The sequence below is a fragment of the Dama dama genome, chromosome 15 (genome assembly GCF_033118175.1).
Source record: "Dama dama isolate Ldn47 chromosome 15, ASM3311817v1, whole genome shotgun sequence".
In the NCBI taxonomy this organism is placed as follows: Eukaryota; Metazoa; Chordata; class Mammalia; order Artiodactyla; family Cervidae; genus Dama; species Dama dama.
In genome coordinates this window covers 11,218,050-11,231,771 of record NC_083695.1, presented here as the reverse complement: position 1 = coordinate 11,231,771, position 13,722 = coordinate 11,218,050, and the positions used below count along the sequence as shown (strand labels likewise).

Below are 13,722 nucleotides of genomic sequence, written 5' to 3'. Positions count from 1 at the left end.
TGGGCTAAAAATGGGGTATTTTCGTCTCTACCTATTCCTGTATTTTCTAAATTCTTCAGAATGAACCTATATGTATTTTTTTTATAACAGAAAAAAAGTTATGAAAGCTGATTAGGTGTTCTAGAAAGAATGATTTGCAGACAGAAGAAAAAAAATTAGAGGCTAAATAAAGTAGAAATCTAAGAAGAGAAAACTGATTTAGTAACAGGGTCAGCACGAGAATGTAAGCTCTTTGAGGGCCAGGGATGACCGAAGGATGCCCACAGCACAATAAATCAAGTCACTAGTGTCTCAGCTTTGACTATGAAATGCCATTTGGCATTCTGAGCATGATTTTGGTGGGTTTGGAACCAGATTTCTGTCTTTCCAAGTAGTTTTTGCTCATTATTTTAGAAGGAGGAAAGAGAAAGAGAGATTGAAACTGAGCTGAACTACTGAATCAGGAACAGAATGATGTGATAGGTCCTAAGAGAGGGGAGGAGGAGCGCGCCCCTAGCCCCAAGGTTGCGGGGCGGAGCGCGGGCGGCTGGTGCGGGGTCGGGAGCCCCGCGCACACGTGGGCGGCGGGAAGGGGGGCAGCAGCGCCCCCGCCTGGTTCCCGCGCTTCGGGGCCGGCACCTCCGGTCCTCCCAGGTGCCTCGAGAGCGCATACCGCCGCCGGCGCTCTCCGGGTTCGGGGGCTCCCGCGCCTGCCGTGTGCCCGGGGCGGTGGCGGCGGCTACAGGCAAGGGGGGGCGGCGCTGGCACTGCCCTGCGGCCGGCGGGCTGCAGCGAGTCCCGCGGACCGGCTGGAGCTGGGCTGAGCCGCCGCGCCCGCATCGCGCCGCACACCGCCGAGGCTTTCGCCGACCGTGGCTCGGGCGCGCCCGGGCGGCGTGGGGACCCTCGCCGGGCCTCGCGCCCACCTTCCCAGGGGCCGCGGCCGCGGGCAGCTGGGGCCCGCGGCCCCTCAGCCTCAAGTCTGGGAGCTCCCGGCCCTACTCTGACATTGCCTATGGGGATCCGAGAGTTTCCCGGCGGCGCACCGAGGGGCAAAGGCATCGCCATGTGAGTAGCGCCCCGGGCGCGGGGGCGCGAGCGAGCGGCGGGGTGGCCTTCGGCAGCTGGGACACTGGCAGTCTGAAGCTGGGGAGGGGGCGGCGCGCGCGGCGGAGCTGTTTGGGAAGTTTAGGGCATCCTCTCCCTCGCCACTCGCCCCAACCTGCTCTGCCCCGAAGCGCCCAGTGCCGGGTCCGGAGACGGGACCCGACGCCCAGGCTGCCGAGGGAGCGGGGGAGCGGTGGAGCGGGGAAGGGCCGCACCTGCCCGTAGAGGGCCCCGTGCTGCGCCCAGCTTGCCCTGGGATCTCACCCACATTCTCCCCCTCCCCTTCTGTCCCTCCCTACCAATCTGCCCGCGGCCTCAGTGGCATGAGGAGGTCACCGGACGTCAGCCCCCGGAGACTGTCCGACATCAGCCCCCAGCTCCGGCAGCTCAAATACTTGGTGGTGGACGAGGCGATTAAGGAGGATCTGAAATGGTCGCGCTCGGTGGAGGACCTCACCAGCGGGCCCGTGGGGCTCACGTCCATCGAGGAGCGGATCCTGCGCATCACCGGCTACTACGGCTACCAGCCCTGGGCGACGAGCTACAAAAGTAAGACCACCCCCCGCCATACCCTCCCAGGTGCCCCGCGCCGCGCCTCCACCCCCGCCCCCGGGCCCATTTTCCTGGTCGGCTACGCATCTGCCTTGCAGTTGGCTCAGCAATCTCCGGGAGCGCGCCCAGGCACGCGTCCAGCCCCTCCCTGCTGTCCTGCCCGCACACACAGACCCAGGTTTGCAAGTTTTAGGAAGAGGCCTGGATACGGTTCTCTCGGACCTTTGGGAGTTTCTGATCCGTTTTCTTAACACCCTCTCTCCTTCCCACAGACATCTCTCTTGTCTTTATCTGCTTGCACTTGAGATGTCACGGGAGACTGGAAACTCAGTGTATGCTTCTCTGTGGATCTGAAAGTGTTAGCTGCCCCGGGTAGGGTCTCAGATGGCTTAGTGAGAAACAGCAGACTCTGCACGCCTGCATTTTAACTCTTCCCTGGATCCCTTAGGCCTGATGATGCAGGAATTACTGGGGTCTTCATTTTTCATTCCCTTTGTCCTGAGTTTGGAGGTTGCCTGTGGATCATTCTAGTGATTGGCATTTGGTCCTTGAGAGATGAATGCTTGGTTCCAGGTGGAGCAGCTGAAACTTTTCTTTGCTAGTGGCTCCAGCTGATGGCTTTGGCAATGCTGTGATCAGTTTATACAAACATTACCTGTGTGACCAGGACTAATTTGGTGGGGATTTCTTTCTCTCATTTGGAAGAGAGAAGGTGGCTACAACAAACTCTGGAACCTATAACTCTAAATCATAATTTGGTGATTCCATCACTGTTGTTCTACAAGCAGAAAGAGAGCCATTTACCACCTCCATCAGTCCAAGAAATGAGTATTGCTTCATTCCATTTGTAATCAAGACTAACAGCTTAATGATTTTGAGATGTGGTTTTATCTTTCAGTACTTGAAATTGAAACATAGTTTATCAGTCTTTAGGAAAAAAAAAATCAGGCTTTTGTAAATTAATCATATTGAGTTCTAAAAATATGTCTACCTTTAGTTTTTCCCTAAAGCCCTTGGTTCCAAGCCAGAGGTCAATGGTATGCTGGGGGTTAGCTGGTAACTTTTAAGTTATGTGCAGGAAGAAGCATACGATTTTATAATGTTTTGTTTTATGCCCTTACTTGTTTTTAAAGGATGAGAGTGATTGCATTTAACTCCATATCAACCTTTAAAGGTTATCTGCATCTCCTCCAATCTCCTAGTGCTAATGCTAGAATTGTAGCTGATAAATGGGCTTTGGATCACAGAAGGAAGGGACTAAGTTTTCTTTTCAGCTGAGAAACACTGGGTATAGGATAAGAGAATGAAAACCCATTGGAAATGATTTCTCTTATAGATAAGGGTAGGACTCTCAGTTTCTATTTCTGCTTTCTAAATTTCTATTAGACATTGTCTCTTTCTTATTTCTGTTCTCAGCTCTCTTAATAAGAAATTAGAATTGCCTAAATAAAGACAATTGTACAAATTACAGCCTTCCTAGCATCATCTATTTAAGCCCTGAAGTCTTAAGATTTATCATTGTAATTCTATTTGTGACTGGTCCCGTGTGCTTTGTAGAAATTTTCACCAAGGTTCATGACTCTGGGTGTCGGTGGGGAGCTTACAGCAGTGATTGATTGTGTTTGTTCCAAACACACTTAATAATTAAGTCAGGAAAAAGACCATATGGAAAGTGAGTCTCTTGTACCACCAGTGGTATTCTTAAATACCTTCTCTGAGGCTTCATTTAAAGAGTAAATATCAGGGGACAAGGCTACAGTGGTCATTGTGATAAGAAATATCACTTTACTGCACCCTCTATTCCTGTGAAGATTCTTTTTTATTCCAAGAGATCTCCTTTTTACTAAAATGCTTGAGGTGACAACTGACATTTTGATGAATTAATTGGATTTTAAGTTTAAATTTAGAGAAGCTCATGTTTTATTAATGTAGCCAAATACATTTTAGGGCAGTCCTTTGGTTGTTTGCCACTTCTACCCAAGTAGAAAAAAATAATAAAAGTTTATCTGTCTCTTGGTATCAGTGAGTTATTTTGTTGGTTAACAATTACACTCAACAAACTGGAAGAGATGATGATTACAAAATACTCTTCTCAAGGTGTCAAGAGCAAGTTAGGGAATGTTCCAAGCCTTATCCTTGATATTATGACATCACCTTTGGTTCATCTTCTCTGTGTCCCCACTGAGGGAGTTGACAGTGAGGGTGTCTGGGTTAGTGGAGAGTGTAAGTAAGCTGCCTTTATGCTGCTGCTGCTAAGTCGCTTCAGTCGTGTCCGACTCTGTGCGACCCATAGACAGCAGCCCACCAGACTCCGCCATCCCTGGGATTCTCCAGGCAAGAACACTGGAGTGGGTTGCCATTTCCTTCTCCAAGTTGCCTTTATAGCAGCAGATATTATTGACTGACCAAGTATTCTTTGTTGCCTTCTTAATTTTTAGACTGTATCAGTCGTGTTCGACTCTTTGACTCTTTGCTACCCCATGCGCTATATAGTCCATGGAATTCTCCAGGCCAGAATATTGGAATGGTTGGGCTTTCCCTTCTCCAGGGGATCTTCCCGGCCCAGGGATTGAACCAGGATCTCCTGCATTGCAGGTGGATTCTTTACCAACTGAGCTATCAGGGAAGCTCCTGTTTGGGGCAGTGAAGACAAATGAGGTAATTGGGAACAGTGCAGCAATGATCTTTGCTCAAGATTCTGAGCCCAATCAATGAGATGAATGAATTTCCCTGTAGCCAAGGAACTTTTTGTGAAGAATTGTTTTTTTAAAAAATCCTAAAGGCCCCTAGGTCTGTGAGGGATGGTTTGTATGTAACATTCAACTCACAATTAAGCTATAAGCTGGTGGAAGGGTGGAATTCCTCTTTTCAGTTGCCACAGTCCTCCGATTCCACATTCCCTGTTTCTGAACAAAGATATTGCTGGACAGCATTCTTAGGGGTACCTTCCCTGGTGGCTCAGATGGTTGAGTCTGCCTGCCAAGCAGGAGACTCATGTCTGATCCCTGCGTTGGAAAGATCCCTTGGAGAAGGGAATGGCTACCCACTCCAGTATTGTAACCTGGAGAATTCCATGGACAGAGGAGCCTGGCGGGCTACAGTCCATGGGGTTGCAAATAATTGGACATGATTGAGTAACTGAAACTTTTCACTTTCATTCTTAGGAAGTCCTTGGCTTCCCACTTGTACATGTATCCAGAGCCCAGAAGGCATGTGGTCCAAAGTTCAGCTCAGTTCAGTCGCTCAGTCGTGTCCGACTCTTTGCGACCCCATGAACTGCAGCACGCCAGGCCTCCCTGTCCATCACCAACTCCCGGAGTTTACCCAAACTCATGTCTATTGAGTCAGTGATGCCTTCCAACCACCTCATCCTCTGTCGCCCCCTTCTCCCGCCTTCAATCTTTCCCAACATCAGGGACTTTTCCAGTGAGTCAGCTCTTTGCATCAGGTGGCCAAAGTATTGGAATTTCAGCTTCAACATCAGTCCTTCCAATGAACACCCAGGACTGATCTCCTTTAGGATGGACTGGTTGGATCTCCTTGCAGTCCAAGGGACTCTCGAGAGTCTTCTCCAACACCACAGTTCAAAAGCATCAATTCTTTGGCACTCAGCTTTCTTTATAGTCCAACTCTCACATCCATACATGTCCACTGGAAAAACCGTAGCCTTAACTAGACGTACCTTTGTTGATAAAGTAAGTCTCTGTTTTTTAATATGCTGTCTAGGTTGGTCATAACTTTCCTTCCAATGAGTAAGCATCTTTTAATTTCATGGCTGCAATCAAAGTAGTTGCTCAGTTAATGTTTGTTGAACAACGGAATGGATATGACCTGAAATATTGACCTCTGAGAGAGAAAACTTTTGAATGTACATCATAATGCTTTGTATTATTTAGTTCTTTATGCTCACTTATGTTAGGTTGGAATTTGCTTTACCTTTTCCTTATTCTTCCATGGTGAGTGCCATCTTTGGCTTTCTGAACCATAGACTAGACTAGAATCCTTTTTTTTTTTTTTTTTAATGGTTTTAGTTTATTCTAATATAGCAATTGGATTGCCTGATTTTATAGAGTTAAAATAATCTTGCGTGCCTATGGCAAACCTTCATGATTTTTTTTAAATTGAAGTATAGTTGATTTAAAATGTTGTATTAGTTTCTGGTGTACAACAAAGTGATTCAGTTATACAGATATCCCTTTTCATTTTCTTTTCCATTATGGTTTATTACAGGATACTGAATATGAATTCCCTGTGCTATATAGTAAGACCTTGTTATCTAGCCATCCTATATATCATAGTTTGTATCTGCTAATCCCAAATTCCCAATCCCTCCCTCCGTCATCTGCCTCCATCTTGACAACCACGATAGACCAGAAATCTTTTTTTTTTTTTTAATTTATTTATTTTTAATTGAAAGATAATTACAATGTTTTGTTGGTTTCTGCTGTACATCCACATGGATCAGTCATAGGTATACACGTGGACCAGAATTCTTTTTTTGTTGTTATGGAAATCCTGACTATAAGATTGTTTTACTTGAAATATGGTCCTTGCCACAGTGGGCCAGAATTCTTGATGGCAAGCTTTTATTTAACCCAGGGATTCTCATCTTCAATGCTACTGACACTTGGTAACTGAATAATCTTTTATTATGAAGGTGGGGAATGTCTTGGGCATAGACGGGTGTTTAGCAGCATCCCTGGCCTGTATAGTACACCCCTCCCCCGAGCTGTGACACCCAAAAGTGTTTCTAGACAATGCCAGATGTTTCATGGAGAGGTGAAGAGTCCTCATTTAGCCTCACTCCAAATTTCTGCTGCAAGTGAACTATCTTCCCTGGAGCGATAGGGCTCACTTAGCAGGCCTGCCTTCTCAGTTCTTGGCCTTCTCTTCCTTCTTCCTAGACTGCGTCTTGTGTTTCCAGAGGGGCCAGGCTAAAAGGAACCACCTTCTGCAAAGAACTGGTTGCTTCTGCAGCTAACATGATTCTGTACCCACTCACTGTAAGTTGATACCCTGTAGAAAGTGCTCGAGAATTCAGAACAGTTTGGGTAGCTTTTCATTTTTTAAAACTGTTACTGGAGTGTAGTTGCTTTACAGTGTTGTACTAGTTTCTGCTGTACAGGGAAGTGAATCAGTTATACGTGTACATGTAGCCCCTCTTTTGGGGATTTCCTTCCCATTTAGGCCGCCACAGAGCAGTGAGTCGAGTTCCCCGGGCCATACAATAGGTACTCATTAGCTGTCTCTTTTATACATAGTATCAATAGTGTGTATATGTCAAGGCCAATTTCCCAGTTCATCTGACCCCTCCCTTTACTGCCTTTGTGTCCATACCTTTGTTCTGTATTTCTGTTGTGCAGATAAGATCATCTATACCATTTTTCTATATTCCTGGATAGCTTTTCTAGTGACTTCTTTTCCCCTCCCACCAGGGCCACAGCAGAAGAGAAATGACCAGCTGGACTCTCTTCTGCCTCCCTCTTCCTTTCATAATTCTCTGGGGTAGACACCAGTTGGGGAGGAGATGTCTGTGGAGGGGAGGAGATGACTGTGGAGGACAGGGGGAGGACCAGAGACCAGGAATGGGCCATCCTAATAGTGGACAAGGAGGCCCCAGGCCCTGGATGCTGTGGGGCACTGGCCGCATTTGGTTATAGAATGATTGAAGTAGTGGATCTTGGAGATCTCAGACGGAGGTTCTTATGCAGGATAAAAAAACATCTGAAAAAAAAAAAAAAGAACATCTATATGTGTTCCTTTATTTTCATTTATTCCTTTAGCAAAGTTTTACTTATTCATTTAATATGTCTGTGCTAGGTCTTAGTTGCAGCACTTGTAATTTTTTCTTTGTGGCTGCATCTGGGATCTTTAGTTGGGCACATGGGGTCTAGTTCCCCAACCAGGATCGAACCCAGGTCCATTGCGTTGGGAACATGGAGTCTTAGCCACTGAACCACCAGGGAAATCACTCATTTAGCAAAATTTTTGAGAGCATTTACTCTATGCATCATATACGGATCAGAGTTGGGAGAAGATGTTCACAGCTGAGGTATGTCCTTCACAAGAAATCAGTCAGTCAGTTCAGTCGCTCAGTCGTGTCCTACTGTTTGCGACCCCATGAATCACAGCACGCCAGGCCTCCGACATCCTGGAATGTGAAGTCAAGTGGGCCTTAGCATCACTATGAACAAAGCTGGTGGATGTGATGGAATTCCAGTTGAGCTATTTCAAATCCTGAAAGATGATGCTGTGAAAGTGCTGCACTCAATACGCCAGCAAATTTGGAAAACTCAGCAGTGGCCACAGGACTGGAAAACGTCCGTTTTCATTCCAATCCCTAAGAAAAGCAATCCCAAAGAATGCTCACACCACCCCACAATTGCACTCATCTCACACGCTAGTAAAATAATGGTCAAAATTCTCCAAGCCAGGCTTCAGCAATACGTGAACCTAGAACTTCCAGATGTTCAAGCTGGTTTTAGAAAAGGCCAAGGAACCAGAGATCAAATTGCCAATATCCGCTGGATCATCGAAAAAGCAAGAGAGTTCCAGAAAAACATCTATTTCTGCTTTATTGACTATGCCAAAGCCTTCGACTGTGTGGATCACAATAAACTGTGGAAAATTCTGAAAGAGGTGGGAATACCAGACCACCTGACCTGCCTCTTGAGAAACCTGTATGCAGGTCAGGAAGCAACAGTTAGAACTGGACATGGGACAACAGACTGATTCCAAATAAGAAAAGGAGTATGTCAAGGCTGTATATTGTCACCCTGCTTATTTAACTTATATACAGAGTACATCATGAGAAACGCTGGGCTGGAAGAAGCACAAGCTGGAATCAAGATGGCCGGGAGAAATATCAATAACCTCAGATATGCAGATGACACCACCCTTATGGCAGAAAGTGAAGAGGAACTAAAAAGCCTTTTGATGAAAGTGAAAGAGGAGAGTGAAAAAGTTGACTTAAAGCTCAACATTCAGAAAACTAAGATCATGGCATCCGGTCCCATCACTCCATGGCAAATAGATGGGGAGACAGTGGAAACAGTGTCAGACTTTATTTTTCAGGGCTCCAAAATCACTGCAGATGATGATTGCAGCCATGAAATTAAAAGATGCTTACTCCTTGGAAGGAAAGTTATGACCAACCTAGACAGCATATTAAAAAGCAGACATTACTTTGCCAACAAAGGTCTGCCTGGTCAAGGCTATGGTTTTTCCAGTGGTCATGTATGGATGTGAGAGTTGGACTGTGAAGAAATCTGAGCGCCGAAGAATTGATGCCTTTGAACTGTGGTGTTGGAGAAGACTCTTGCGAGTCCCTTGGACTGCAAGGAGATCCAACCAGTCCATCCTGAAGGAGATCAATCCTGGGTGTTCATTGGAAGGACTGATGTTGAAGCTGAAATCCCAATACTTTGGCCACCTCATGGGAAGATCTGACTCATTAGAAAAGACCCTGATGCTGGGAGGGATTGGGGGCAGGAGGAGAAGGGGACGACAGAGGATGAGATGGCTGGATGGCATCACTGACTCGATGGACATGAATTTGAGTAAACTCCGGGAGTTGGTGATGGAGAGGGAGGCCTGGCATGCTGTGATTCATGGGGTCGCAAAGAGTCAGACACGACTGAGCGACTGAACTGACTGACTAACTGAATAGAAACCCACAAATACTTACATCTAGAAAATAAACACATTATTTACATTTTAGCAGGGATGTGTTACTTTGCAAAAGGTTTCCCTAAAGAATGTTTTTAAATAGTGAGCTTACAGCATTTTCTAGTAAAGAAGTTTTCTAGGAATAGCTTTTGGAGAGGTCATGTTTATTGCTTAAAATGAAGAACACCTGTCTCCTGAGCGCATTTAATACTCCGTGTACTGTGCATGGCGCTGGTATATGCGAACATTAATACAAATAATTTTTTTTTAATCAGGATATAGTTACTTTACCATGATATGTTAGTTTCTGCTGTACAATGAAGTGAATCAGCTATGTGTGTGCATACACCTCCTCCCTCTTGGAGCTTCCTCCCACCGCATCCCCTCATCTCACCCCTCTAGGTCATCACAGAGCACAGAGCTGAGCTCCCTCTGTTACACAGCAGCTTCCCACTAGCTGTTTTACACAAGGCCGTGCACTTTGCGGTCTTCCAGTTCAAAGTCCATTTTTATGTCTGCCTCTCTATTCCTGCCCTGCAAATAGGTTCATCTGCCATTTTTCTAGATTCCACATGTATGTGTTAATATTTGTTTTTCTCTTCCTGACTTGCTTCATTCTGTATGACAGATTCTGGGTCCATCCACATCTCTGCAGATGGCACAATTTTGTTCCTTTCTGTGGCTGAATAATATTCCGTTGTAGATCTGTCTGTCTATGCCACATCTTCTTTGTCCATTGATTTAAAAAAAATGCTGAAGCGTGTAGTTTTAAGTCATTTGTAGAGTAGAGGATAGGCTAGTCCCCAATGACCACCACGTCTCTGGTCCATCCTGGCCCGCCATTGGCTGCTTGAATCAAGACTCAGAGCATGTGAAATACTGAGCAAAGCCCAGTTTATCTGGGGGGAGGTTTTGTAGCTCAAGGTAGAAAATGGGAGGCATTGAATAACTCACGAAGTGACAAGGAAAAAGCATATTTCAGGGTCCTTTAGGTTTCAGATGTTAGGAAGGGTTTCTGTAAGTTGAGAGGGAGAGTTTTCTGGAGAAGGACAGTCTTTCTTCTCACTCTGCCCTTTCAGACCAGTCTGTGAGTAGCCGTTGCTGATGTTGTTTCCAGTGATAACTGGAACAGTGGCTCATAGTATAATTGAATTCATGGTGAGCAACTTCTGTTTGATCCTCCCAAAATAGTAAAGGTCAGGTCAGCAATTCAAAAATGACCCACTTGGAAGAGATGCATAATTTGGTTGTAAAAGGTTATTTTACAGTGGAGCTTGGCATATGAAATTGTAGATTGAAAAGATTTATGCATTCTGTTTCATATTCTTTTCCCTTATGGTTCATTACAGGCTATTGAATAGAGTTCCCTGTGCTATACAGCAGGACCTTGCTTATTCATCTTATTTATAACAGTTTGCATCTTCTAATCCTAAACTCCTAAACCATCCCTTCCCCTACAACCATGAAGTCTGTTCTCTGTGTCTGTGAATCTGATTCAGTTTTGTAGATAAGTTCATTTATGTCCTATTTAGATTCCACACAGAAGTGATATCATATGGTATTTGTCCTTTTCTTTCTGACTTACTTCACTTAGTATGACAATCTCTGGGTCCACCTGTGTTCCTGCAAATGCCATTACAGATGGAAAAGATTTTAAAGGAAAAAAACTTGGAGGGCAGGAATAAAGCATAACATTTTCTAACGTCTCAGAGAGTCAGTTTTATTCCTGAATATGAATACTTGCTAACAATTTAGTAAGTATTTTTCTGAGATTAGACAAGATTAAAATGCAGAACGATTCTTTTTAAGAGAACACGTTTGTCTCCAGGACACTTAGATCATCGGTCGTTGGTTATAAACCGTTTGCTAATGGTCCAAATTCTTACTCCAGGAAAACATAGTCTTCCTGGCCATAGAAGAGGTTTGGGCAAGGAGATTTCTCACTGTTCTTCGTAAGTCTTTCCTGAATCTCTACAAAGTGGCTAGTCTAAAAGAAATCACTCCAGCGGTGAGTGTTTCTCCTTTCCTTAAGTGGCTGGAAAAAATCAGGTGAGTTGTGTTAAAAAATGAATCCGCGTATGTATGAGCTGTGAACTCTGTTAAGTGTTTCCGTGAGAGCTGATAAGGATGCTGCTGGAATTGTAGCCCCTCAGGAACCGCAGTATTTTCTGTGTTGTTGGGAGAAGTGGAGGGAATGAAATCCGCCCTGGGAGCTGCCCTCTTATCCCAGCAGTGTCAATGCTGACAAGTTACTCATCTCTTCCCGCCTCTGTTTTCTTATCTACACAACGGGGGCGAATACAACAGTTTTCCAGGATGGTGTTGAGAATTAAATGAAATAACGTGTATCTAGCATCAAGCCCTTTGCCTGGCATCCAGAAATGTGTCTTTATTTCCATTTATTCATTTTGCAAACTTTTAAAATTTTATTTTATTTTTGGCTGCACTGGGTCTTCATTGCTGCGCGTGGGCTTTCTCTAGTTGCAGAGCGGGAGCTGCTCTCTAGTTGGGGTGCACGGGCGCTCACTGCGATGCTTCTCTTCTTGTGGAGCCCAGGCTGTTAGGGGCACGGGCTCAGTAGTTGCAGCTCACGGACTCTAGAGCACGGACTTAGTTGCTCCGTGGCGTGTGGAGTCTTCTTGGACCAGGGATTAAGCCCATGTTGCCTGCATTAACCAGCAGATTCTTTACCACTGGATCACAGGGTAAGTCTCTTGCAAACTTTTCTAACATCTGGAAGTTCCAGAATATAAGTTATGGGAGACCAGATTCTTGCCTTAAAAATCTCACAGACTGGAGAAAGGGGCAAGTGAAATAATAGGGGGTGATAAAGGTTGGCGTTGGAGTGGTGCGTTTCGGATCAGAAGCTGGAGGAGTAATAAACCACAGGAAGTAGGTGGGGGGAAGAGTTGCATTTCAGGCTGAGGCATGGTGCTCATGCACCCCAACTCGGCTGGGACATAGCATCACAGAAGTGTGCAGGATGAAGCTGGACTGTGAGCAGAAACTGACCTTGTTTTCTGGTCATCTGCTGTGTGTCACCAGAAGGACCCCTGATGCACAAATGCCACCTCACTCATCCAGGGCCCAGTCTAAGTGTCACTTCTTCCAGGGAGCTGCCCCGACCGTGCTGGATGTGGTGAGGTATCCTTGCCGGGACTCCCGTGAGACTGTCACTTCCCTTACATGTTGTCACGGCTAGCTTAATTGTGTGTCTGAAATGTACAGATGGAAAGCTGTGCAAGGGCAAGGCTCATCACTGGGTCTCCAGTCCTCAAGTGTGGCTCTTGGAACATAGAATTACGATCATTCCATTCCCAGATCCCAGACCTGGCACCTCAGTCGATAAACATTTGTTAAATGTACTAGTGAAAGGCCGTTTATCACACACAGAAGTAGTTCCATCTCCATTTCTGTGGGGTCTTCCAGGATTATCCGGCACAGAACTCTTCTAATTGTGTTCCTTTGTCAAGATTTGGGGTGCCCACTGCTTGGTCCCCTAAGTACACTGGCATGCAATCCCACTCCCCAGCTCATGTCAGAGTGTTTCGCCTCATTCTGATAACCTCACTTTAGAAACGATTTGGAAGAAATGAACAAGGAAAAAGAGAAAACGGGTTAGTGGAAGTTAAAACATGTTCTAGAGGCAAGATTTAAATATTGGGGGAGAGAGAGGTGAATCAGGGAAATGGCATGTCTTTATGAGAATAGTTGCCATGGACACTTTTGGGAATATCTTCCCAGCTCAGCCTGACCCCGTGACAGCCCTGCACTATATCTTCAGGGTAGGCCCTTAGCATCATCTTTCTCCTGGACACCATGGATCAGATTGGAGTGGACCCTTGACCCAAGGTCTCTGTATCAGTTTCCCCCTCCTGGATTTTGAGTTTAAAACTAGGAGATTGTGGTCTAGTTGGCATGGTCTTTTAAGTGGAGGAGAAGCCGAGAGAGAGCCATTCTGACTTTTGTGTGGATAGACAGAGAAAGCTGGTCCACGTAGAGGGAAGAGTAAGGCAGGTGTGTAAGCATTCCAGAGAGCCCTGATATTTTCCTGCACTCCATGCTGAGTGCCATTTCCCTGTACGGTCCAGATCTTGTTGTAGCTCCTCCTCCAAGCCCCAGGAGACACCTTCCTGTGAAGTGAGCAGAAGCTAAGTTTTGTCCCATGCAGCTGTGGACTCCTGGCTCAAGATTCTTAAGCCATTCCGGCTCAGGCCCATGTAGGACACAACAGGGATGTACATATCAAATAATTTTTCACTGGAAATAAGAAATCACTTCCTGACTGCTGAGATGACAAAGGCATTGGCGCCTCTGTCACTGGAGAACTTCAGAAAGAGGTGAACACCTAGCAACCCCAGGGGCATTGAGTATTTCCTTACCCCGTGTCAGGGTTGAAGTAGACTTTTTAAAAAA

General features: G+C 45.7%; 1 protein-coding gene across 1 annotated transcript in view; it reads left to right on the top strand.

The window, feature by feature from the left end:
• Positions 1-994: 994 nt before the first annotated feature.
• Positions 995-13,722, top strand: part of SLC35F3 (solute carrier family 35 member F3) — a 401,913-nt gene continuing 389,185 nt past the window's right edge. The window contains exons 1-2 of the mRNA XM_061162992.1: positions 995-1,047; positions 1,406-1,635. Coding sequence (XP_061018975.1) covers positions 995-1,047; positions 1,406-1,635 — 283 coding nt within the window. The remainder of the gene's footprint in view (positions 1,048-1,405; positions 1,636-13,722) is intronic.